This window comes from Pseudorasbora parva, chromosome 17 (assembly GCF_024679245.1).
Source record: "Pseudorasbora parva isolate DD20220531a chromosome 17, ASM2467924v1, whole genome shotgun sequence".
In the NCBI taxonomy this organism is placed as follows: Eukaryota; Metazoa; Chordata; class Actinopteri; order Cypriniformes; family Gobionidae; genus Pseudorasbora; species Pseudorasbora parva.
In genome coordinates, this window is record NC_090188.1 from 35,680,111 (window position 1) to 35,703,898 (window position 23,788).

Here is a 23,788-nt window from a genome sequence, read left to right on the forward strand (position 1 = left end):
TCTGTTATGTCTTTCTGCCTGCATTTGTATGCGTTACATGTTTGCCTAAAGTATCGAAATACAAGGCAGAAGTAAATCACACAACATGAACTGTTGACATTGCAACAGATCCACCACTAAACCACCTAGCAAGGTCACTACTTAACACTTCTCCACTCATTTCCCCATAACATCTGACAACAGTTTCACAGCTTTAAAGCAGCACTAGGTAACTTTTCAACCTTCATAATATATTTTAAGACTCTTGTGATGATAAATCGACTTACAATAGGTTGAATGACACGTCTGCCATAGCCTGATGGAGTCTGTATCGTTTTTAATCGTACTTTTAAACTTCGGGTTTCGGGTAGTAACCCGAGAACAAAAAGAACTACAAAATTCGACTGCTTTACGGCATATACGTCACTTCCACCAACACCCACACTTCTTTACATTCGGACGTGCGGGCCCAACTTTGTTCGTCGGATAATATAGTCATTGTCCGAAGCAGCAGAGACAAATAAGAAAGAAAAGGTTTTGTTGGAGGAAAGCAATGAGGAAACGAAAAAGTGATGGGATTAAAGGCAGGACGAGGATCAACATGTGACCAGCGTTTGCTCGTCGGCGTGAGCTGAAGGAGGCGTGCCCGACCGATGCTGTCATGATTGTTACGGTGAGCTACCACTCAAACATTGAACTGAAGTATCATATAGATTCTGTAAAACGCTAACCAATAGACTACTATAATGACGCTGGCTTGTAAACGTGAGCATCGTGATTATTTGGCGTTTGAAAAAAATAAAACCCATGAAATTATATTCATATGACATGCTGAAACATATGCCACTGACTGGGATGAAGACATTTCACACGCGACACCAGAAGAACACCTGCATGTGAACTCCTCCTGCAGTGTTCAGGGGAACTGTTAGTGCTGCACGACCCGCGGGGACGCTTTTATGAAGTTATTTGGCCCGCCCCGCACCACTGTATATATTTTTACAACCCGCCGCACACCCGTGACCATTAAATAGACACACGGGGTCCGCGGGTTATGAGACGACCCACGCATCACTAGTTCAGGGCTATCAGGGTTGTCATGTCAACAAATGCACACGCGATGGCATCCCCTGTTGTAGGATGACAGATCTTACGACAGTAGTTGAGGACATTATTTTTTCCAAACTGTAGGGGGACCCCGAGAGCAAAAGTAGCCAAGTGCTGCTTTAAGAGTTTTACTTTTAGCCTAGAAATATAGACGCGCCCTAGCAGCAGCAAATCTAATTTGCCGCGAGTGGGCTTAGCATAATGACGGCAAATTTGCATGCTACTTGTAAACAAAGAAGCTGGCAAACGGCGGTCTTTCGAATCGGCTTTTGGCCGCGACTCTAGAAAACTTGGAGTTAAGATTTTATTTGAGAAAAGAAGGGCACTGAAATCATTCTTAAAGCTACACTGTGTGATATTTTCCCCCATCTAGCGGTGAAAAGGTATATGCCCATCCAATGAATAATAGTTTCTGTTCTTCTCAATTCCGATTTCATTTTAATTCCTACGGTGGCCGATTTAGTCCAAGATTAACATGGCCCCCTCTTCACATTCCACACGGTGCCATCGAGTGTTAAAACGCGAAAGGCGAAGCTTGAATTTACGGGTATGTCCCTCTTTGGCTAATGTACTTTCAAGATGGACAGGCAACATGGCGACCGGCATTCGAACCCCTCACCCGTATGTATTTTCAACGGCATGTTATAAACTTCAAGAATACTTTATTACTTGAAAGAAGTAAATATACATTAATGAGCACATATATTTTTGAAAGAACTAAGTGCTTTAAGCTAAGAATAAACAAAAAAAGTTGTGTAGCTTTAAAGGGTTAGTTCACCCAAAAATGAAATTTATGTCATTAATGACTCACCCATGTCGTTCCACACCCGTAAGACCTCTGTTCATCTTCTGAACACAGTTTAAGATTTTATATTTAGACCGTTTATCCCGCCCCTCGGATTGAGTCCTGTCAATGGAGAGTTCCCAGACCCGACATCTTGATGTGGGTCTGGCTTGACCGGCTATTTTACTTTACTTTTCAAATTCCAAATCCAGCCCCGCTGACCCTGGTAATAAGCGATTGGGGTGTCATTAAAGTGAGGTATTTTTGTGCAGAATACCGTATAGGCCTGTTGTATGTCTCCCTTAAACTTTCAGCTACAAAACAACCATAGCAAGCCTAAAAATGTCAATGCCCTGCCCTGTTAACACTGCACATCGATCAACCGTGCACAGGGAGCCTCTCACAAGATTAGACCTCGAACCAACACTAAGAAAGGAAAACACAACTCTTTTTTGAACATCGAAGAACCAAAATGCTTAAATATAAATCTACCCCATACACATGGGCCACTATAAACCTAAAAGGGAGGGAAAGTAAAAGGTGGAGGTTGCCAATGGTTTATGAAAAGATTGTGACTGTTGTGAAGTCGTATTCTATGGCTTGGCAGTACAAGATATAAGACAGCCTTAAGAATCCAAGAAGGACAAGGACTGGAAAAGCATTATCTCACTCAAATCATAAGAGAAAACGCAAACATTCAAGATGGAATTAGTGCAAAATCTGTTCATTTCCTGATGCTCAGACAATCACTAATTTATATATTTAAATACAAAGGAAGGGATTTCAAAAGTACTAGTACTCATGGTATGAGTGCTATATAATGCTCATATTAATATTTTACTTTTAGAACTAAAGAGTGGATAATAGTTTTTGTATTGGTATCAACATTTTATTTTAATTTGCAGCGACTATGGAAAATTCTGGGAAGCATGACAATAACATTTTATAACGCACACCTTAGAAACATGCTCATTGCCTATTTCCTGCTTAAATTGGGGGGGGGTCTAATGCTATTTCATGCATTCTGGCTTATTTATACTATTAAAGAGTTGGATTCTCGTGCTAAACATTGCCATATGCCCAACTCATTTATTGAAATTTTGGCCGAGTATCTGTGTTGAATACACTCCTTTAGGATTCAAATAAGTTTCGGAAAGTTTTTTTTCCAAGTATGGCCCTGTATGACTTCATAAAGGCCGGTGTGTGTGTGTGTGTGTGCGTGTGTGTCCTTGTTTATATTACATTGTGGGGACCAAATGTCCACATAAGGAGAGTAAAACCTGAGATCACCTACATTGTGGGAACCAGCCAGCGGTCCTCACTTTTCAAAATGCTGATAAATCATACAGGATACGTTTTTTTGAGGAATTAAAAATGCAGAATGTTTCCTGTGATGGGTAGGTTTAGGGGCAGGGGCAGTGTAGGGGGATAGAAAATACAGTTTGACTTTGTATAGTATAAAAACCATTACGTCTGAGAGTCCCCACAAAGATAGTGAACCAGACGTGTGTGTGTGTGTGTGTGTGTGTGTGTGTGTGTGTGTGTGTGTGTGTGTGTGTGTGTGTGTGTGTGTGTGTGTGTGTGTAATATCAGGATACAAATGTGTATTATGACATTTACAAAATGCTTATAATAATGATAATTCGCTTTTTTTTTTTTTTTTTGTTAGTTAGTTGTTGTTTTTTTAAGTAAAAATTCAGAATGTTTTCTCTGATGGGTAGGTTTAGGGGCAGGGGCAGTGTAGGGGGATACAAAATGCGGTTTGAATTATATAAAAACCATTACGCCTATGGAATGTCCCCACATTTCACAAAAATAAACGTGTGTGTGCATGCGTGCGTGCGTGCGTGTCTTTAGCTCCACCCAATAAAACGCCTGCATGAGCTCGGTTGTTTTCAGAAAGAATCGGTAGAGCTTAGCGGTCTTTTATTGATCTGATAAAACGCAATACTCTTTGGAAATATGAAGGATGCAATACTACTCTATAGGTACTACTAATTAATTCATATCCCATAAACATATTTCACCAATAACTTCCCACACTGACTACAAATGACAGGGTTTTGAGTCTGCCAGGCAGGCAATCCCCCCCACCCCAACTCTTACGGTGCTCAAAATGATGAACTACTTCAAATCAAATAAGGCAGATTTCATCCACTGTTGTGCAATTAAATAAAACCTGAATAATGAAAATGGAAGGTTAATGCTGAAGTCCACTGTCCAGAGAGGAAAAGATTAATGCAAGAGGTGTAGAAGTGAGGGAGCGAGAGGGGGCGGGGCGTACTGTTGGCACACAGGTTTGAAATATGACCTTCAATGACTAAAATTATGTGTACCTGCAAACCACTAAACAGACGTATTTGGAGCACATCATGAAGCGTTTCACATGTAAATCCATGTGTTGAAACACTTACAAACCCAATTACGCATTCATTCAACACTACACCGACCTATAGTCAACATGCTGCACCAGTCCGACTGGAATCTCAGCTCGGATGACCTTCGTCTAAAAGCCTAATTTACCAAGCTGATGCAGATCCTCAATGGAGAGAGAGATTTGTTTTCCTGTCAAAAGTAATGACATTGTGGTGCGTTCAATATTCACTAGCCAATGAGAGACCAGGCTTTGTAACAGTATCAGAATCTAGAAACATCAGAGCAGAAGGGGTAACCAAGCGCCTCATCATCCATCATATTACTCTTGCCGGCCTCCATTACTGCCCGCATTAGGCATGACTTGCGTCTACCGTCAATAGGAAAGCACAGCGACCTGCCCAGTACCACTAAGGAGGTCATGCCTTCACATAAGGGCACTTATACTAAATGCAGCACTAATAACCTTCAATATTGTCACCTAAAATGTTAAATACTAGCCTGTCCTCTCCACACTCAAGAACCGCCTAATTTAAGCCTACTTAAACGTATTAAGTACAGATAGAAGATGGCTATAAGACACAATACTGCTAAAGAGGGGAAGTAAAAAGGTGTTCATTTAAAGCTGAATTTCATGTTTGGCATAAATTGTATGGTTTGACAAAAATTCAAAAGGCTCTGTTCCAAAACCTAGTTAAGACATCATAGACATACTACAGGGACAAAGGCTGTTCCAAGAAGTTTATTTTAACCGAATTCTCTAAGGCAACATTTCATGTATCCTTGAAATATCATACACTGCTTTTGGTTGTGTTTTTTTGTTGTTGTTTTTTTATGGGGGGGGGGGGGGGGGTCTAAAGGGGATGTCTAAAGCATAACTTAGCAGACTGGAGAATCCTTCATTTGTGGTGTTGTTGGTTTCATTGCGACTCGGGATCAGACTCTGACATGTATAATGGGCCAAGTAATAAAACATAACATTCCAATTAACTGCTTGTGGATGAGAGATAAATCATTGTGTTTGTTTGATAATGACATTTTGCGAGCCCTGTGAATCATTCCGGTTGCCGTTTTCCCACACGCTTTCAAAACCATCCCTCACTTGTACTCACAGGGGAGTTGAAGCTCATTCAATATGCAAATATTATTCAATCATAGCAGTGGGCATTTACTTCCAAGTCTTCAGTGCAGCATGCCCATCAAAACAGAGCGTTCCATAAAAGAGCCTCAAAATCAGGGTACAAAAAATAGTAATACATTAATTCTGAAAGTAAATTACTTATGATGTTTTTGGCCTCAGACAACAGTATAAAAAAAATGTAAAATCAGTTCATGACCCCTTTAATAATCAAATTAAAAAGCACTACTTTTGGATAAATTGCACTCATTACTGCACTGTTAGCTTAGCAATATGCTAATAAACTGTATTAATATCAATTGTGATTCATTGTATCATTTGTACTAATGTGTTTTTCATACATGAGGATTAGTATTTGTAAGACGCACAGAGTTGTTGACCATTTAGGGAGTTGCAAATGACATTGCATACCGAATGATACTCAAGAAGGCAGTAGACCGGCAGTACTCCTCTTTGGAACAGTCAATGAAGTCAACTAGTCTATAACTAGTTCCTAAATTGCATGGGGTACTATGTTTTAGAAACAAACCTGCCATTCATAACTTCTCTTCTGTGGCCACATGGATCCAATGGATTAAAATTCAGAATCTTGCAGAAGTAGGTGATCTGGGTACTTTTCACCTACTGTTTTATGAATGCTATGAGTTCTGACATTCTACTCCATCTTTGTACTGCTTTTTGCCTCTTAGTAAGGAAGTAACTAAGTATATTTGGATGCATGGTATAAGATCCAGCTGGAAGAAATGCTTCAGTTTAGGATGCTGTCAATCCCTCCATTTTAAGCGTTAGTTCCCCCAAAAAATAAAAAAACCTTTGTTCTCCTTCGGAACACAAATCAAGATATTTTTGAAGAAATCCGAGAGCTCTCTGACCCCACATAGACTGCAAAGTAATTTCAATTTTCAAGTCACAGAAAGGTAGTAAAGGCATCGTTAATATAGTCTATGTGACATCAGTGGTTCAACCTTAAATCTATTAAGCGAAAAGAATACATTTTGTGAGCAAAAACAAATTTTAAAAAACTTTTTTTTAAAGTAATGTTAATATGTTTATTCTTTTGATGTTGGAATCGACACGTGTGAGACAAAGCTACACTGCGTAACTTTTTTTAGTTTATTCTTAGCTAAAAACACTTGGTCCTTTCAAAAATATATGTGCTCATTAATGTATATTTACTTCTTTCAAGTAATAAAGTATTCTTTTAAGTTTATAATATGCCGTTGAAAATCCATACGGGTGAGGGGTTCGAATGCTGGTCGCCATGTTGCCCCTCCATCTTGAAAGTACATTAGCCAAAGAGGGACATACCCGTAAATTCAAGCTTCGCCCTTTGCTTACCACTAGCTCTCCCTCACATCTCTGGTCACGGAGAAAATGATATAGCCTACAGAGTAAACTTTGCCTGACGCTAGTGATGTCATACAATACACAGAATAACGACAGTACTGATAAAAGTTACTTTACTAAGATTAGCTTGCATTCGTCTGGGAACCTGATAGCTGATGTTAGCAATGAAATGGTAAAAAAATAACGAAAACTTATAACTATTATTCATTTTTACATAGATGTCATAATCTACATGTTAACTGCAAATTATAATAGTTTTCTAAAGTAACCTCATCACTTAAAGGAAGACTCATGGACGAGGTCAAATTGGAAGCCATGTTAATCTTGGACTAAATCGGCCACCGTAGGAGTTCAAACGAAATCAGAATTGAGAGGAAAAGAAACTAATATTCACTGGATGGTCATATACCTTTACACCGCTAGACGGGGGGAAATATCACAGTGTAGCTTTAATAAATGACAAGAAAAATGCCTTTCTGGTCTCGCGTGTCCTTTTATGTTGCACTCCCCTTTTCTAACAAGAACATTTAATGCAGGGCTCGTAACAAACAACTTTATTCAACAAACTCTTCTCCTCCATGCCAGTCTTCTGTGCGATCCACACAAGAACCAGAAGGTGTGCATGTGATCCTGGGATTTATCTCGGCCAATAGTGAGCTGCCGTTTTGCCGTAAAACCCAAAAACAGAAGCGTTGTACTTGTGAATAGCCCAACAAAGTGAATAGCATAAGTGAGTGACAGGGAAGAGAAAAGGTTTTTGAATAAAATTGTTGTTTTTGCTCACAAAAAGTACTCATCACTTCATAAAATTAAGGTTAAGGAAATTAAACCACTGGAGTCACATGGACTGTTTAACAATGTCTTTACTACCTTTCTGGGCCTTGAAAGCGTTAATTAAATTGCTGTGTAACATTAATAGTCTATTACAAAACTGCATCTAAGGATTTAGAATGATTAAAGGCACAACTGTACCAAGACATAATTAGGTGCACAACCATGAACACTGAACCAATTGATCATCTTTTTATTAGACATAAAAGAACATTATTGCTTAATTTTGAGCTTAGCCTAGAGTTTGCCCTGATGACATTCCTCAAGGGTGAATAAATGACACTCCACTGTTAAAACACAGATCTCCTTTTAACAGACAACTCGCTCTTAAAATGCTAATCTGTCTAATCAGCATCCATATATTTATTACTAGGTGTGTTTGCAAAGGCAAGCATATATGCAACAATAAATGGTAGATACGTGCAAAGCTCCATAATTCAATAAGATATTTTGAAGAATGTTTTAAGTGTTTTTGTTCAAAACAATATGAGGGTCTTAATTTTGTCACAATTGTGTCATAATTTACTCATGTCATATTGGACCTTTATCTTTTTAGGTGAATTCTCTCATTCTGGTTCGTCCATTTTTTAAAGTGCTTTTTGCAGGATGTTCTGAAATATTGTCCCATTTATTGCGTATGGCTTGTATGTAATGTAAAAATCTCACTGTAATTATGATCATGCATCTAAGCACATTTTAACTTGTCAGCATTCAAGTCACAGCGAGGCTGTCTTTCATCAATGTAAAGCATAGTTGTGTGCCAAAAGCACTCTGAAAACATATAGAGCTCCTTTAACAGATAGGAGAATGCTTCATGAAGTCGTCCACTGAGAGAGACAGGCAGACCAGTATTATAAAAACATCAGTTAGACAAATATAAAGCCACAGGAGCACATAAATCAGTTATGTTGCTCATCAAGCATTGTCCTTTTAGCATTATCCAAAAAAACGTAAAGTATAATTAAAGGGGATGTCTAATTCCATTTCATGCATTCTGTTACTGTAATCCAACTGTAAGAGTTGGATTCTCATGCTAAACATGGACAAAACTTTTGTAAAAAAAAAAAAAAGGACTCGTACGTTTGGGAGTATGACATCATAAAGGGCAGAATTCCTTGTGGTCCGAGTGATAAAAGATCACGGTCATGAGTGGAAACCGCTAGCCTGACGTGGTCATCCTCAATTCTAGTCAGAATATGAATCTGAAACTGCTCCATTGGGCTGTGATTATGGGGCGTGTTTCAACCCAACCAGGAAAGACCTCAATTGGATAGACCTTCAACCAATCAGAGCAACGAAGTGACGCATTACATTAGTAGTCAAATGTCAACAGAGCTCAATTGCACTGTGTTTTCCATGTCCGCTTGTTGAAGCGACTATTATGGGATAGACCCATGAGTGTGAATTTTAGCAGGCAACCCTGCCAAAATAACACACATTATACCCACCCACCCCAAAAAAAAATTTGCGCTGGACCTTTGCCGGTGTTGTAAAAAAAATTTAAGAATTTTAATGATACACAGAGTACTTACCCAACATGATCATCATTTCTGAGAGAAATTGTGAAGGTGAATGCATATACAAACAAGCTCTCCGTTTAGGATTCGAACAAATATAATAAGCGCCTTTGATGACGTGCATGATTACGTGACTGTTTATCATCTGTCTGTCATCATCTAAAGCCCGCCCTGATGATTTCATTGGTCCGAACAGTTTCTGTCCGTGCATAATCACTCCTCTAATGGATCAAGTCCAGACCTAACCGCCCGACCTAAAAATGTTGTGGGCGGGGCTAAGTTCGGCTGGCATCCAGGCTAGGAAACCGCAGGCGGTGAGTGAAACTGCATCAAATGTCGGCGCATAAGTGCATATAATGTCAACAGCACGAACATATAGTGAATCGAAAGTTATCCAGGGATAAAGCGATTGTGTGTGTGTGTGTGTGTGTGTGTGTGTGTGTGAGTGTGTCTACACGTACTAGTAACTTTTTAGCACTGCCCACCTCCACAAGCTCAACTTGTTTTCGGAAAGAATGGGTACAGCGTATCTGTCTTTAAATCTGATTCAACTAAAAACTCTTCGGAAATATGAAGAATGCCATACTACTCTAACATTAACATGAGACTGCAGAAACTGTTTGTTATGTACACTTTAAGGATAATCACAAACTGGTATTCGGTTCTGAGTTCTAAGCACAGTACGAGTTGCAATCTCTTTTTTCAGACCAATCTCTCTCTGATCCTGCTAGATCACTGAAGCCGCCCAGTCAATCACGACGGCAGTTAATCGGGCCACTTAAATCCAAATTGGATTAACAAGATGGGCAGGGTTATGATTCAGAACCGTTCACTTAAAAAAAAAAAAAAAACACTGGAAACTAATGGTTTCGTGATGTTCATGATCACAAGGAGAGTGACAGCAATTACAAAAACTATTCATCCCGTATGTTAAAACATTTCATTTTTAAATTTGCATTCATATAGTTGTAAGATATATTTATAAGTTGACAGGCCAGGGAAAGGAAGGAAAAACACTCCATCGCGTGATTTGCTTTCATATGATGTAATCACTGATATTTAATTGCTTGTGTAAATGCCAATAATGAACCTCATAGGTATTCATCTAATGTGATTTGAAAGGAGCATAAACATTTTACAATGGCTAGCATGATGGAAAAAGATCTTTGGCATGGAACGTAATATGACTCCAGATGGCTGGAAATGAACCCTGCATGTTTCTTTTAACATCTCTAAGGTATGCAGAGGGATGCACCTCCCAGAATTCATAGCGTTACCCTGCAGCTGGCTCCCCCTCTGCATAGACTCTCTGCAACAGAGCCACAGTTAAGCTTGGTACATACTCCACAAGAACAAATAATTTTTTTTTAGTTTTCTCAAGGTGGCAAGAACAAGAACGAAGTTTATTCTGACCAGCACATTCCATACCTCACAAAACATGTCAGTGTCTCAGCATTAACCCCACCCACTTAACATTTCTAACCAATCACATAATAGTTCCCGGACACCCACAAGAGAAACGTTCTGCTCGGATGATGTTTCGAGAACAAGCTGTGAGAACTCCCAAACCATGGCTGTGAGAAGAAAATGACGTCATTTTCTTCTCGCAGCCCTGGGAGCGAGAACTTTTTTCTCTGTTCTTGCGGCGTATGTAACGGCCTTAAGCAGCAGAGTAAACTCAACAATTCACCGGCCAGATTGATGACCCTTAAAAAGACATGGCAGAAAGCCACTGGAGTGGAACACAAGAGATCACAGGGTGATCTACATCTTCAGATTGGGGATGGCCGATATATTATCGTTGAAGAGCAAAGGTAAAGATCATAAAAGTCACTGTTTGATTTAAATGGGCAAATGTTTATGATTAGATCATTATTGCAGTAACTATGATGTTTCTAGCATGTATTTGGCAATGGTTATTCTAATCCAAAGGCAATGTGTCCAACAAAACGTTTTATTGATTTATTCACACAGTTTTATAATTGTTTTCAATAGGAGCGCCACGTTTTTAAAATGGCATCATTACTGTTTCTTTTTACCCCGCCATCCAATCACAGCGGAGAGGTGGGACAAATAAAACCAACTGACACATTCTGCTTGTACAATGGAACAAAATAATTTAAAACAAGAGCCAGAGCAAATACTTTACATTGTATCGACATTGTTTCTATAGAAACAATACAGCAGGGCTATTGAACTCTTACCCTGCGGGGCCAATGCGCTGCAGAGTTTAGCTCCAACCCCGATCAAACACACCCACCTGTGATTTTCTAATGATCCTGGAGACATTGATTAGCATGTTCAGGTGTGTTTGATTAGGGTTGGAGGTAAACGCTGCAGTGCATTGGCCCTCCAGGGTAAGAGTTGAATAGCCCTGCAAACTCGGTGAAATTAGATAATAGTAACACTTCCGCAGATATTCCATATCATAGCAAGCAAAGAGTCTCAACTGAAAAACAAAACGCTGTGCTGCATGTAGCTTTTCATTTCTTAAACAACCTAGGAATCATGACCCTATTCCATGATGGCAGTGTCAAGATTCAGGCTCAAACTGCATGAAGAATCATTTTCACACACATGATCTGAGTGATCCAGAACTGAGTCTAGACTTTAAATTCATCGAAAGTCTTTGGGCTGTGCTCGAGGAGACTTTACAGAGTGCTGGACTCTTGCATCGTCAACACAAGACCTTGATCAAAAACTAATGTACCTCTTGATGGGAATAAATGATGTTTTTCCATCAAGAGGTGAATCTTGATAGCCTGGTCTTACCAGACTCTTGCACATTTCATTTGTACATAGAGTCTGGCCACTCTCCATTGACAAGGGTTTATTTCCGCGAAGGCAGGTACTCTGTTGAGGTTTAAAACTATTGAATCTGCCCTCAGCCACTCTGGATCTGACATAACCAATCGCTAACGTTTGGTCGTGACTTCGCCCGTTTCACACAAATCCGTCAAAATAAATGTGCACTTGTGCAGGCCACCCCAGCGATAAAATCATAGGATATAACCTAAAACTCATGCATTCGGATTGTGATTTATTCACGCCACGGTGAAGGGGAGAGTTTTGTGATCGGGAACGTGCCCCTCACGTGGTCCGTAACATGTAATGATTGTATGCTGTGAATAAAATGTCATATGCTTGGTATGATAATACATGCTGCTATAAATAACAGACCAATTCAAACGTTTAAGTGCTTTTATTTTAATTTGAGCGGTGATAAATATATTGCTCTTGTAAATACTTGCCAGCATGTTAAAGAAATATAAGTCTAGAAATGCATCCAAATAACAGCAAAGCAACCGTATGGTGTTCTGCAGTGGTCAAAAATGATTATAAACAGTGAATTTTGAAGTGATATATTCTTGAAAACTCAGAGATGTAGATTCGGACAGCTATTACATCACCACACGACCTTACATTTGTGAAAAGCAGTAGGTAATTCGGCTGGGGATTTTTACATGGGTGGTGAGAGACGGACAGCAATAAAATAACTGACCAGTCCCTGTAACTAGAATGATGGCAATACCTTCCAACCCCACGAGAAACAGTTACCGTCCGAATAGCTTCAGCAACTACTTCACCACTAACGGAACGAGCTGGAAAATCAAACTTTTCCCGAATTCCCCCTGTTGGGGAGGAGGGCCGCAACATCATGGCCACCAAACACCCAGCAAAGATTGTTAATGCTCCGGCTTTAACTTCTGGATATTCGGCAGAGGTGCCACATAGGAATGAATGGTTTCGTTCCCATCTTTCTCCGCCGCCATTACTGAACTACAACTCAAACTAGCTCATGACACAACGTCATCGTTCTCAGCCACTCCCTCTGTTCGCTGATTGGACCGGCACAAATTTGTTCGGAGAAAACCTAAGAAAACACAGCAATCCCAGACGTAGTACTGAAGGAAAATGAAAATTGAGAGGAAGTACGTAGGAGGGCAGAGCCAGGCTAGAATCTTGACATTGTCATCCTGGAATGTGGCCATGATGTTTCTTCCGTACTTGTTTAAGAAATAAGAAGCTGCAAACTCTACCAGTTTGTGTTAGAAGAACTGTTGCCAAACATATAACATGCTAGAAACATAATCACTGCAATAATGATCCAATCATAGACTCGTAAGCATTTACCTATTTAAATCCAAACAGTGACTTTTTTTTGGCCAGGCAGTGTAGTTTCAGCCATCTCTGTACTTGTCCACAATCAAAAAGGAGGCTTTTATTGAACAGTCGAGTCAATAGGGAGCCAACGAGAGTTAAGTGCATATCTCAGGGGTCTGACATCAGAGTCAGGATTAATATCTGACACTGCGACTGGCGTTTCAGCTTGTGATCCAAGAGGAAGTTTTCTAGCCTTGGCACTCTCCCCTGATTGTGTCCAGCTAAGGTTGAAAGTGTTTTAAGACTCTCAAAGACTTATTATTTCTACTCAACTGCACAGTCCTTCGGGAAAAGGTTGTTTTGTAGCAATTCGTTAAACACCTCACAGCTGTGCTTTGGATGTTTATGATAAAACGGTGCTTTGAGAGTTGGTGCTCAGGCAGCATGGCCTTTCTGTCAGAGACCTGTCACTGCTGTGTCTCAGCCTGACAGGTTTGTGCCAAGCACTGTAAGATGCCACGCTGGCTTGGTTTGAGGAACACTATAAATGCCAACAGTCACACAAATATTACTGCCCAGAGAGAAATAAACAAATGACATGCAAAGATTCATGACGGGATTGCTTAATAATCCATAGAAGGGTTTAAGAGCGTTCTGGTGTTTTTTCTTTGAGGTGTGGTCCTGAAAAAAAACTAAAAGATTATTGAACTGCATGCCGCAATCTCATCAGTGAATACAAGCTCACAGACTAAATGTTAATTATCAGGAAAACCCATATGGAGAAATCCCTGAAGTGGCACCAGTATTTACCATAGTACTGTCTGATTGTTTTTTAATAATTTAAAATCACAACCTAGAGACTCATTAGAAAAATGTGCCTCTACCTACAACTCTGAAACCACTCAAATAAACACTAGTGGCACTTTTCACTCAGATTATGATAAAATGGGCAGATTATTGATTAAGCATGGTTCCTCGCACAAGGCTGTCATCACAGGCACAATATTTAAACTATGTTTGCATCACAACTATGTTTAATAAGCTCCATTTTATTATGTTATATTATATTATATAAGCAGTCATAAGTTGCACAGGTATATTTGAGGCAATAGCTAATATGGGTCAAAAATTTTCTTTTATGCCAAAAATCATTAGGATATTAAAGGGATACTTCACCGCTTTTTTATATTAAACTATGTTATTCCCTTAACTAAAACGAGTTGATACATACCACTCTCATGCACTTAATCGCTCTGACGCACGGTGACGATCTGATAGCGTTTAGCTTAGCCCACTAAGCCCAGTTCATTCACTATGGTACCAAACAGAGATCAAGTTAGAAGCGACCAAACAGCTCCACGTTTTCCCCATTTAAATACAGTTACACGAAAAGTTGAATCTCACATCTCCCCCTCCCCCCTATTGACAGAAATGAGAGAGGGAGGGGAGACGTGAGGAAAGATGTTTCAGTGGTCGACAGTGGATGAGTGGTCGTTCAACTATTCGTGTAACTGTATTTAAATAGGGGAAACGTGGAGGCGTTTGGTCGCTTCTAACTTGATCTCTGTTTGTTTCCATAGTGAATGAACTGGGCTTAGTGGGCTAAGCTAAACGCTATCAGATCGTCACCGTGCGTTAGAGCGATTAAGTGCATGAGAGTGGTATGTATCAACTTGTCTTAGTTGAGAAAATAACAGTTTAATATGAAAAAGCGGTGAAGTATCCCTTTAAGTAAAGATCATGTTCCATGAATATATGTTGTAAATGTCCTACCATAAATACATCAAAAATGTATTGTTATTAGTAGTAATATGCATTGCCTAAGGACTTCATCCGGACAACTTTAAAGGCAATTTCCAAGCCATTTAGATTTGTTTGGCACCCTCAAATTCCAGATTTTGATATAGTTGTCGCACGGCCAAATACTGTCTTATCATAACAAACCATACATCAATGGAAAGCTTATCAAAGTTTTGTGGTCCAGGGTTCAGCATTGCACAAGCGATGTGGTGCACTTATTAACTATAATGGAGGTGGTCCCCTTAAACACAAATCATGAGAAAACATGTTTACTTTTGAAGTAGTCACTTCAAGAGACACAAACTACTTTTTCTGGGATATTCGGGAGGAGATTGGAACTTTAAGTTTGATTTCTACATTCCCATTATTGTTTTTTCACACCAACATAATCAGTACAGTAAAATGTGCTAACAGATACTGTGGGAGTGTGGGCTGGGCCTTGATACCGCAGCTCCACTTCACACAAATCCGTGCAAGATGTCAGCACCATATTGGCGCCAAACCTAACCCTAACCTCACCTGCTTCACTTTTTTACAATGCAAAAAGATTGAAGGTGTGTCGTCCATATTTTTTTTACAGTCTATAGTTGATACAGGCACATATTTCTAGTAAGCCTGGATTGGAAAAAACATTGTTTACCATGGGCCAAACTGCCAACTTGTCCAAAAACATATAAACAAAGTTTAAATATGGACAATAAAAATACTGTAAGCTACAAATTTTAACTGTAGCAACATACCAGTGTACCAAAACATGGTTTCTATGCTATTCTTGGTCCCCAAAAAATCCACAACAACAATATGGTTTGATAATGTGGGAAATTAAGTATGTAAGTATAAAGTAGTAGGCCTATTTATATTGTAAGGTGGTTCTTCTTTTACAAAAAAATAATAATAATAAAATACCCTACTACCAGAAATTATATGGCCCAGAAAATATAGATTTATCCCAGCACTTTGTTTAAAAATATACTTTTGCTAAATATGGATAAGTTTTCTGGTACCATCTAGCCTATAGAATATAGCTCCATTTTGCTAGCGTCCATAATCTCACACGAAAGGGAATTCCTGGCCTTCCTCCTCACATTCTTCTCATTTTTACTATAAAGTCATTGAGGTGGAACAAAACAAAAGCTATGATGATGGTGTCTCAGGGACTGCCCGTATGTTTTTATCTCCAGCTGACGAGCTTCCACAACATACTAGAGCGCCATTGAGCAATGCGCACTGGAGTTTACTCAAAGGAAAACCCACAGGCTTGCCGCTGGAAACGGGAAACACCCGCAGGAAGAAAGGGAGTGTGGGAGAAAAAAAGGGGGGAGATAATTAAACGAAGAACTGAACTGGATATGTTTGCCTGAGTCTACTCATTTTCCTGTACTTCAGACGAGCAGGGGGCGTTCTCACTGTTCGCATTCTTGCGTTCCGTCAGCGCTGGGGTTTTATTTGATTTTATTCTGAGTACGCATGCGTTATACGTTGCGTTTTTAAGACGGCGCGTCAAGTTAAGAATAGTTTAACTTTTAAGAACGCGCCTCGAGAACGTTTCAACGCAACGTCCTGCCGCACTGTCACTCTCTCTCTCTCCGCTCACATATACGGAGTACAGTCGGACACTGCAGTGGATCAAACACACACACTCGCACTGTCCGTCCAGTTCGGCGAAGCTTGAAAGTACGGGTTGCATGCTTGAAATCACTGAAGGGATCCGATGCCACGTAATCAATCACGGAGAGCGTATGATGTGTCTCGGAGTTGTGCGTGCAGTCAGCGTTAAAGTTGAGACCACTGTTGCTTTCAAGGTTATCCTGAAACGGATTGCACGGAGCCAATGCGCCAAAAGCGCATCCGGTCGCTCGCCTTGTAATTCTCTTATGCATGCAAGCTTGAAATGTAATGTTCATGCACGAGTCAAAGCCATGACACTGCCAGCACATGTGTAAACGGGACGTCTTGTGCAGCTAAGACTGAAAGTGCACTGGATGATGCAGCACTGCTGATCATCACTGTGCAATGCACGACAATACTCAATGCGGACAGTAACGTCTCGAAACACTTCCTTGGCGAGTTGTTTTTATCTAATCCTCTTCAGAGAGACGAACCCAGCCCCCTTATCTCTCCCCTCACAACCCTCCCCTTGTCCAGCAGCAGCGGTAACGTTAACTGTTAGCAGCACCCATGTTCAGTTTCCATTCCAGGAACTCACCGTTCTTGTGCCCTGATGATGTCGTTGTGAGGAGACACCGAATGCGGGGAAAGCAGAAGAGGCTACGGCTCCGCTGCTCCGGGACAGGAGGAGGACCGATCTACACACTTTCGCTGCCATCTCTGGAGTGAAACCCGGCCGAGAGAACGCAAGTGCTGCGGGCGAACCGACTGAGACTGTTGAAGGAAAGGGAGGGGAAATAGGAAGGGCTGCTGGCTGGGCTGGGCTAATATGTCATACACACGCACAACACCACACACACACGTATAGCGTACACAATGTTTCAAAAGATGGCTAGTGTAGTTCCGCGTTCGAAGCGAAGTGGCAAAATATAATATTGCATTATTGGTGTGGTTTGAAAAACTAGCGAACACGGATTTAAAAAGCAGCCCGCGACGGACAGCAATGTAAAAGTAGCCCAGTTCTACGAGAAAACCGCAGACTTGGCAACACAGTCCTAATGTTTTTCTCATAACATATTCGTCCGAAATGTCAGCATAAAGTAAGTCGTAGACTGGGGCCTGTTGCATGAAGCTAACTGAACAAACTCTGAGTTTAAGAGTAGGTTTATAGTTGACAAATCCAGATAAATCCAACCTGGTTTAGATCAAGTTCAACCGTTTAGGTTTGATTCAGAGTTAGCGATCAACTCTGAAGCGCGTGCACAAGAAATTGTGGCACGTGTGGCAAACAGCCAATCACGGTGTCCATTTGATTCACTACTCTTCTGAAGATTGAGAGATCATTTTGGAAATTATTATGTAATTAAATGTGTTTACAAGTCAGGAATAAACAGTTCTGCTGCAGCGAAAGATTGAGAGGCAGTAAAAGAATATCTGACTATATCAATGGATGATGTAAATCAAAGAAATATGCCTAATAATCATAGGTTCACAAAGAGCTCAAATTAATACATGTTGTTTAAAATAATTATTAATGCATGTATTATATTTATATTACTATTTGGCTACTTGTCAATTAATATAATATTTATATTAATATATTATATGAATTAAAAGTGATTATAATTCATATAATATCAATATAATAAATAATTAGCACCAAAAGATGCACAATTTTATTTCAAAAGTTTTTTTCGTTATAAACTGCTTTAATTTGGAACGAGATTTACCGGATGTGTGGCTTTATAGCGTTTTTACTGATTGGCCCAGTTTGGTTTGCGATCTCTAACCCAGAATAAAACCTGTTCCAGAGCACGTTAGCTGTGTAGTGTAAATAACCATGGTGATGAACACTGATAAAAACCAATCCACCTTCTTGAGCCCGAAAAAAACAGAGTTTGCTCAAACTAATCTCTAACTTACCTGGGTAACAACCGAAACCAGCTTTGTCCAACAGGCCACTGAAATGCAACGGTCTCTAGGACAACATGAAAGGAGCGCTTTGATTGGCCGAGTGGTTACCTGACGGCACCGCTTTGAACGCTTTTCGTCCAATGAGAGAAGAGGCGCAGCTCTGTAGTTTTGACAACCTGAAGAGAAAAGAAACTGTGTATTTTGAGAGTGTTCCACATTTACTACAAAGAAAGTAGCCATTTTGTCAGTCAAGTTAAAATCCCCATGAAATCAAAAATGACAATTCTTTCTGTCTATGGAATGTTGTTTATTATAAATAATAAATATTATTTATTATAAATGATTTATCTGTGCACATTATAATTATAATTATTTTTATCTTAATCAAACATAATTTTTCTTCTCAGATAACGTGTTTACTGGTGCTAGGGCAGAACAAGCTGTCACTCACTTGGCAGCAATAGCAAATTTCCCAATGGACAAAATCAAGTCCTGTCCTATATTTTTTCTTGTGAGTGGCAGTTTCACTCAGAAAAGACTATCAAAACTTCTGTTTCGTGCAGACATAAAAATTGTCATAAACAACACAATCCCATTCCCAACCTGGATAGGTCTACGTGTCTGCATGCTCTCTGCACCTCCTTTAACATGGTGGATTATCAGTATGGATCTATGTGGGACAGGTGCAACACTATTAACATTTCCGTGAGTTTCTTGGAGGCTATTTGTATAGGAAAGACAACATTTTAATACAATTTATCCAATCTACATCTGTCAGATACGGCTACCTTCCCACACTGCTGCATCATCTGATATGAATATATTCATACTTGAATAGACAACGACAAATGTTACAACTGACTCCATGAGAGGGGACGGTTGCAACATTCATCAAAATGTAATATCATTCCTTAAAGGAACTGTTTGTAAGAAATGTATTTTAATTAATTATAAAATGGCCCTGATATGTCACTAGAAATTAATAAATCATGTTAATTTCAAATACTTATATTACTGACAACAGTAGTCCGGCCAGGATATTGTCATTTAAAAGTTGTTTTTTGCAGCCCGCAACTGATGTTGATGTTGACATGTTGTGTTTTGGCCTGAAGCGTCACCATCCACCTATCAACCAATCACAAAGTCAGTAGTGTTTCAGCATCTGCGTTGCCAGATCTGCTCTAGTTACCACAGCTGCATCTGCAAATTTTCCTGCTGGATCCTGCAGTCTATATGGCAACCTCGAGTCAGTGGGGAGGGGGAGAGGGATACACCGCTCTACAGTCATTTGAAAGTGATTGCAGTACCAGTTTTGGCCACACTCTTACATACACTTCCTTTAACATAATTTTTAAAAGACTAGTAAAATGGAAAACATTTTCAAGTAATAATTAACAGTTTTGGTAAATTATTACAATACATTTGAATATAACACTGAAATGTAATACAGTTGCAACAAGCTACACCGAAGACTTAGCCTGACGTGGTCATACTCAATTCTAGTCAGAATATGAGTCTGAAACTGCTCCATTGGGCTGTGATTATGGGGCGTGTTTCAACCCAACCAGGAAAGACATCAATTGGATAGACCTACAACCAATCAGAGCAATGAAGCGACGCATTGTCAAATGTCAACATAGTTCAACTGCACTGTGTTGTCCAGTTCGCGTTTTTTCCCCCGCAGTTTGTTTTCTATGTCAGCGGGTTTAAGCGACTATTATGCACTGTAAAAAAATTTGGTTGTTTTTTGTTGGTTTAACTTAAAAAAGTAAGTAACCTGGTAGCCTTAAAATTTTGAGTTTATTGAAATTAAAAATTTGAGTTGATACAATGAAGGAAATTTGTTTAATAAATAGAAACTCAAAATATTTTTGTATCTGAACCATATAAAAAATGTGATAAATCATGAAAATAGCACTATTTGGCATGTTTCACTGCATCATCAGAAATAAAACACACACAATTACCCAATATGCTTAAACAATCTTTTAATAATATTTTAATAAAGTTTGTCGAATCTCAAAAAATTGTTCATTGTATTAACTCAAAATTTCAATTTCAATGAACTCAAAATTTTAAGGCAACCAGGTAACTTTTTTCCTAAATAATTTTTTACAGTGTGTGATATATAGACCCATGAGTGCAAATTTTAGCAGGCAACCTTGGCAAAATAACACACATTTTACCCCCCAAACGCCATTTTCCCCCCGGAGAACCCATTCCTAATCTGTGGGGGTCCACACTGCAGCGCTTCAACTGAATGCTTTGCACGAGGTTTAGGAGTTTTAACCATTCTTCTAGTTGCACATTTGTGAGGTCAGACACTGATGTTGGACGAGAAGGCCTGGCTCGCAATCTCCGCTCTAATTCATCCCAAAGGTGTTCTATCAGGTTGAGGTCAGGACTCTGTGCAGGCCAGTCAAGTTCCTCCACACCAAACTTGCTCATTTTTTATGATTTATCACATTTTTTTATGTGGTACAGACAATAATATTTTGAGTTTCTATTTATTAAACAAATTTCCTTCATTTTAATAACTTAAATTTTTAATTTCTATAAACTCAAAATTTTAAGGCAGGCAGGTTACTTATATATATTATACTTATATATATATATATAAACAATATTTAATTGAACTATTTATTTTAGTGGTGCAATCCACAAGTTTTATATTTAACAGAAGAAAGGAAGTCATACAGTTTTGGAACTAGAGGGTAACTATAGATGAAATAATGACAGAATGTAATATGAGATAATCACAATATATATGAGATATGCCTCAGTGTTCTTTTTGTTTATACAGTGGTAACCAAAACCAGTGGTTACTAACATTCTTAAAAATATCTACTTTTATTTTACTCAGAAGAAAAAAAATTGTACAGATTTGAACCGACTAGAGGGAGAGCAAGTGATGATGACAGATTTGTCATTACTGGTTGAACCATCAGTTTAGTTACAACTAAATTCAATAAACATTCAATATTTCTTAAACCATCTCCTAGACTACCTGCTGTTCCACTGTTCCACTGTGTCATTCATTCTTGCTTCTTGGCAACTGATCCATTCTTTGTATTATATAATTATGTCTCTATTATTAGTTTGTCCTTCAAAAAGTTATTTCGAGTTATGGGGCATAAAAATGCCAAACCACATTTAATATACACTATTAAGACACCTAATCCACTTAAAGCAATAGCACAGTACACACTCACTGAAATTCAATCTACTGGTACATGTTTATGGTGTTTCACTGAGTCCCAGTGGAGGTTTTGTTGTTTTCTCAAAAAGATTAGCAGTCAAATACAATTGAGGCTTTTAAGATATGTTTTTGTCTGTTCAAAGGTTGCATGGTGGGTCACACCCTGTAGCTCATAAACTGTTTGAAACATTCCAGAGTTAAACCTGTGTTTGACTGCATGCACTTCTTCAACGTATAGGACTCTAATACGTGCACACAGCAAATCCATTAGTTTTCCAAAAGATCATTCATCAAGCTAAGGGATTATTTTAGCATTGATCCGAACCAGTGCCATTGTTTCGATTACACATGCGACACATGTCTTGGGTCTCTGTGGGATTGCACTATTGTTTGCATACAATTTCTGTTAGAATCAGATGTCTGTTATTGAGTTCAAATTTCACAAACCATAGATCATGCAAAGATGCTACATCTTACTTGAATCTCTGCGTATGTTCAAATATTTCACATATATTTCTATCACATACAGAACTATCTCTCTACGGTTGATCAGGTGGGATTTGTGTTACCTTTGAGTCTTGGTTCCACCCAAGGTTCCTTCCTCGCCTTTAAGGAGTGGTTTACTGCTCTCTCTTTTTTTTATGAACACAATTGATAAAAGAACTAGATAACGTTCTGTGGGCCGTAATGTGCACTTTTCATTTAAAATAAACATTTTAAAGGTGCTATCCAAAAACCACTAGGCCAGTGTTATATATTGAGTTCTAACAATTTCCCAAATGTTTCCAACTATTTGTAAATCGTGAGAAATTGCTATTTTAACCAAGGTGCCGGGACGTCTGAGGGAGTCGCTTGTCAATTGTGTCAATTGTGTTACCCTTGGTTTCCGGTTTTATTTTCCAGAAACTCTTTCTTCCTGCAGTGTGCAACAAGTTTCAAAGCAGCCGCTGAGCGAACACACAAAGTAACTTTATAACGTTATTTTCAACATACTCAAATGTATTTAAAGAGGTACTTCAGCACTGGGAAGATGAATCTGTATTTAAACTGGGTCATTAATATAGTAGAAATGTGAAATTATTTTTGAATTTGGTGCCTTCTAGACTGAGAAAAGACAGAAAATGTATTTTTGTCTCATGGGGATGAAAGACTACAATTCCCAGAATGCTTCGCTGCCCTGTGGGTCCATTCCCAAAGCCACCGTTACTGGATTACCGTGACTGAGTTGGAGAAGACACTACAATTAAAAACTGAACGTGTGTGTTTAATATAATGAGTGAGTCACTGCGCGAGTCTCACAGCACTGAGCACTAACTGCAGGAGTCAGATAAATGAGCAGATGAGGTCTCGTGAGGAGAGCTGAGGTAATCGCAACTACACTCGCGGCATACATTCACAACGTGAGTTCAGTCTGGCACTTTTCAGTTTATGCCTTTGCAAGCTTAACTTTCATAGAAATTAATTTGAGAAGTTAAAAGACTTCCACTGCTCACCATTGCTCCGTTTAAATGAGTGCCTGTAGCTGAGCTGAGCTCTGAGTGTGATCTCCCATTCCACATGCGCGGGTTCAAAACATGTGGAAATGTCTCTCTCTGCTGGCTGTAGTCCTTAGCCTTTGGCCAAACATTCCTCCTATGATGCAAATATCGTCAATTTGCATCATAGGAGGAATTATTCAGGTAATTTGAAGACAGTCAAACTTAATTAGCTGATCTTTCTCTCTTTTGCTGGTCATGGAGAAGCATACGGATGAGATGGGGAACTTCAGCCCAAGAAGGCAGGAGGAAGAAGGTGAGCATGCAGGTAAGTGGGGGGAAGTGGCAAGAGCATTCTCACGTGGAAACCAACAAGACCAGACAGAAGAAGAGTGTGCCTGGTGAGTATATGTAGGGGAGGTAATCAAGTGTTGACAAGTGCGACTGGTTAGAATTCGGCTGATTGTGAGCGGATGGGTGGAGGTGAAAGACCTGTGCTGAAAGCATGTTGGTGGAATCTGTGACACAAAGAGACTAAAGAAACAGAGACTATTCAAACACTTAAACATGTAAGAGTGTTGAACTCAATTCTAACAATGTGTCAAAGCTAAA

General features: G+C 39.3%; 1 protein-coding gene across 1 annotated transcript in view; it reads right to left on the bottom strand.

The window, feature by feature from the left end:
- Positions 1 to 18,575, bottom strand: part of mcu (mitochondrial calcium uniporter) — a 158,943-nt gene extending 140,368 nt beyond the window's left edge. Inside the window, exons 1-2 of the mRNA XM_067421755.1 lie at positions 18,512 to 18,575; positions 17,187 to 17,362 (exon numbers count right to left, since the gene is read on the bottom strand). Of these exons, the coding sequence (XP_067277856.1) occupies positions 17,187 to 17,306 (120 nt within the window). The 5' untranslated portion in view covers positions 17,307 to 17,362; positions 18,512 to 18,575. The remainder of the gene's footprint in view (positions 1 to 17,186; positions 17,363 to 18,511) is intronic.
- Positions 18,576 to 23,788: the final 5,213 nt, after the last annotated feature.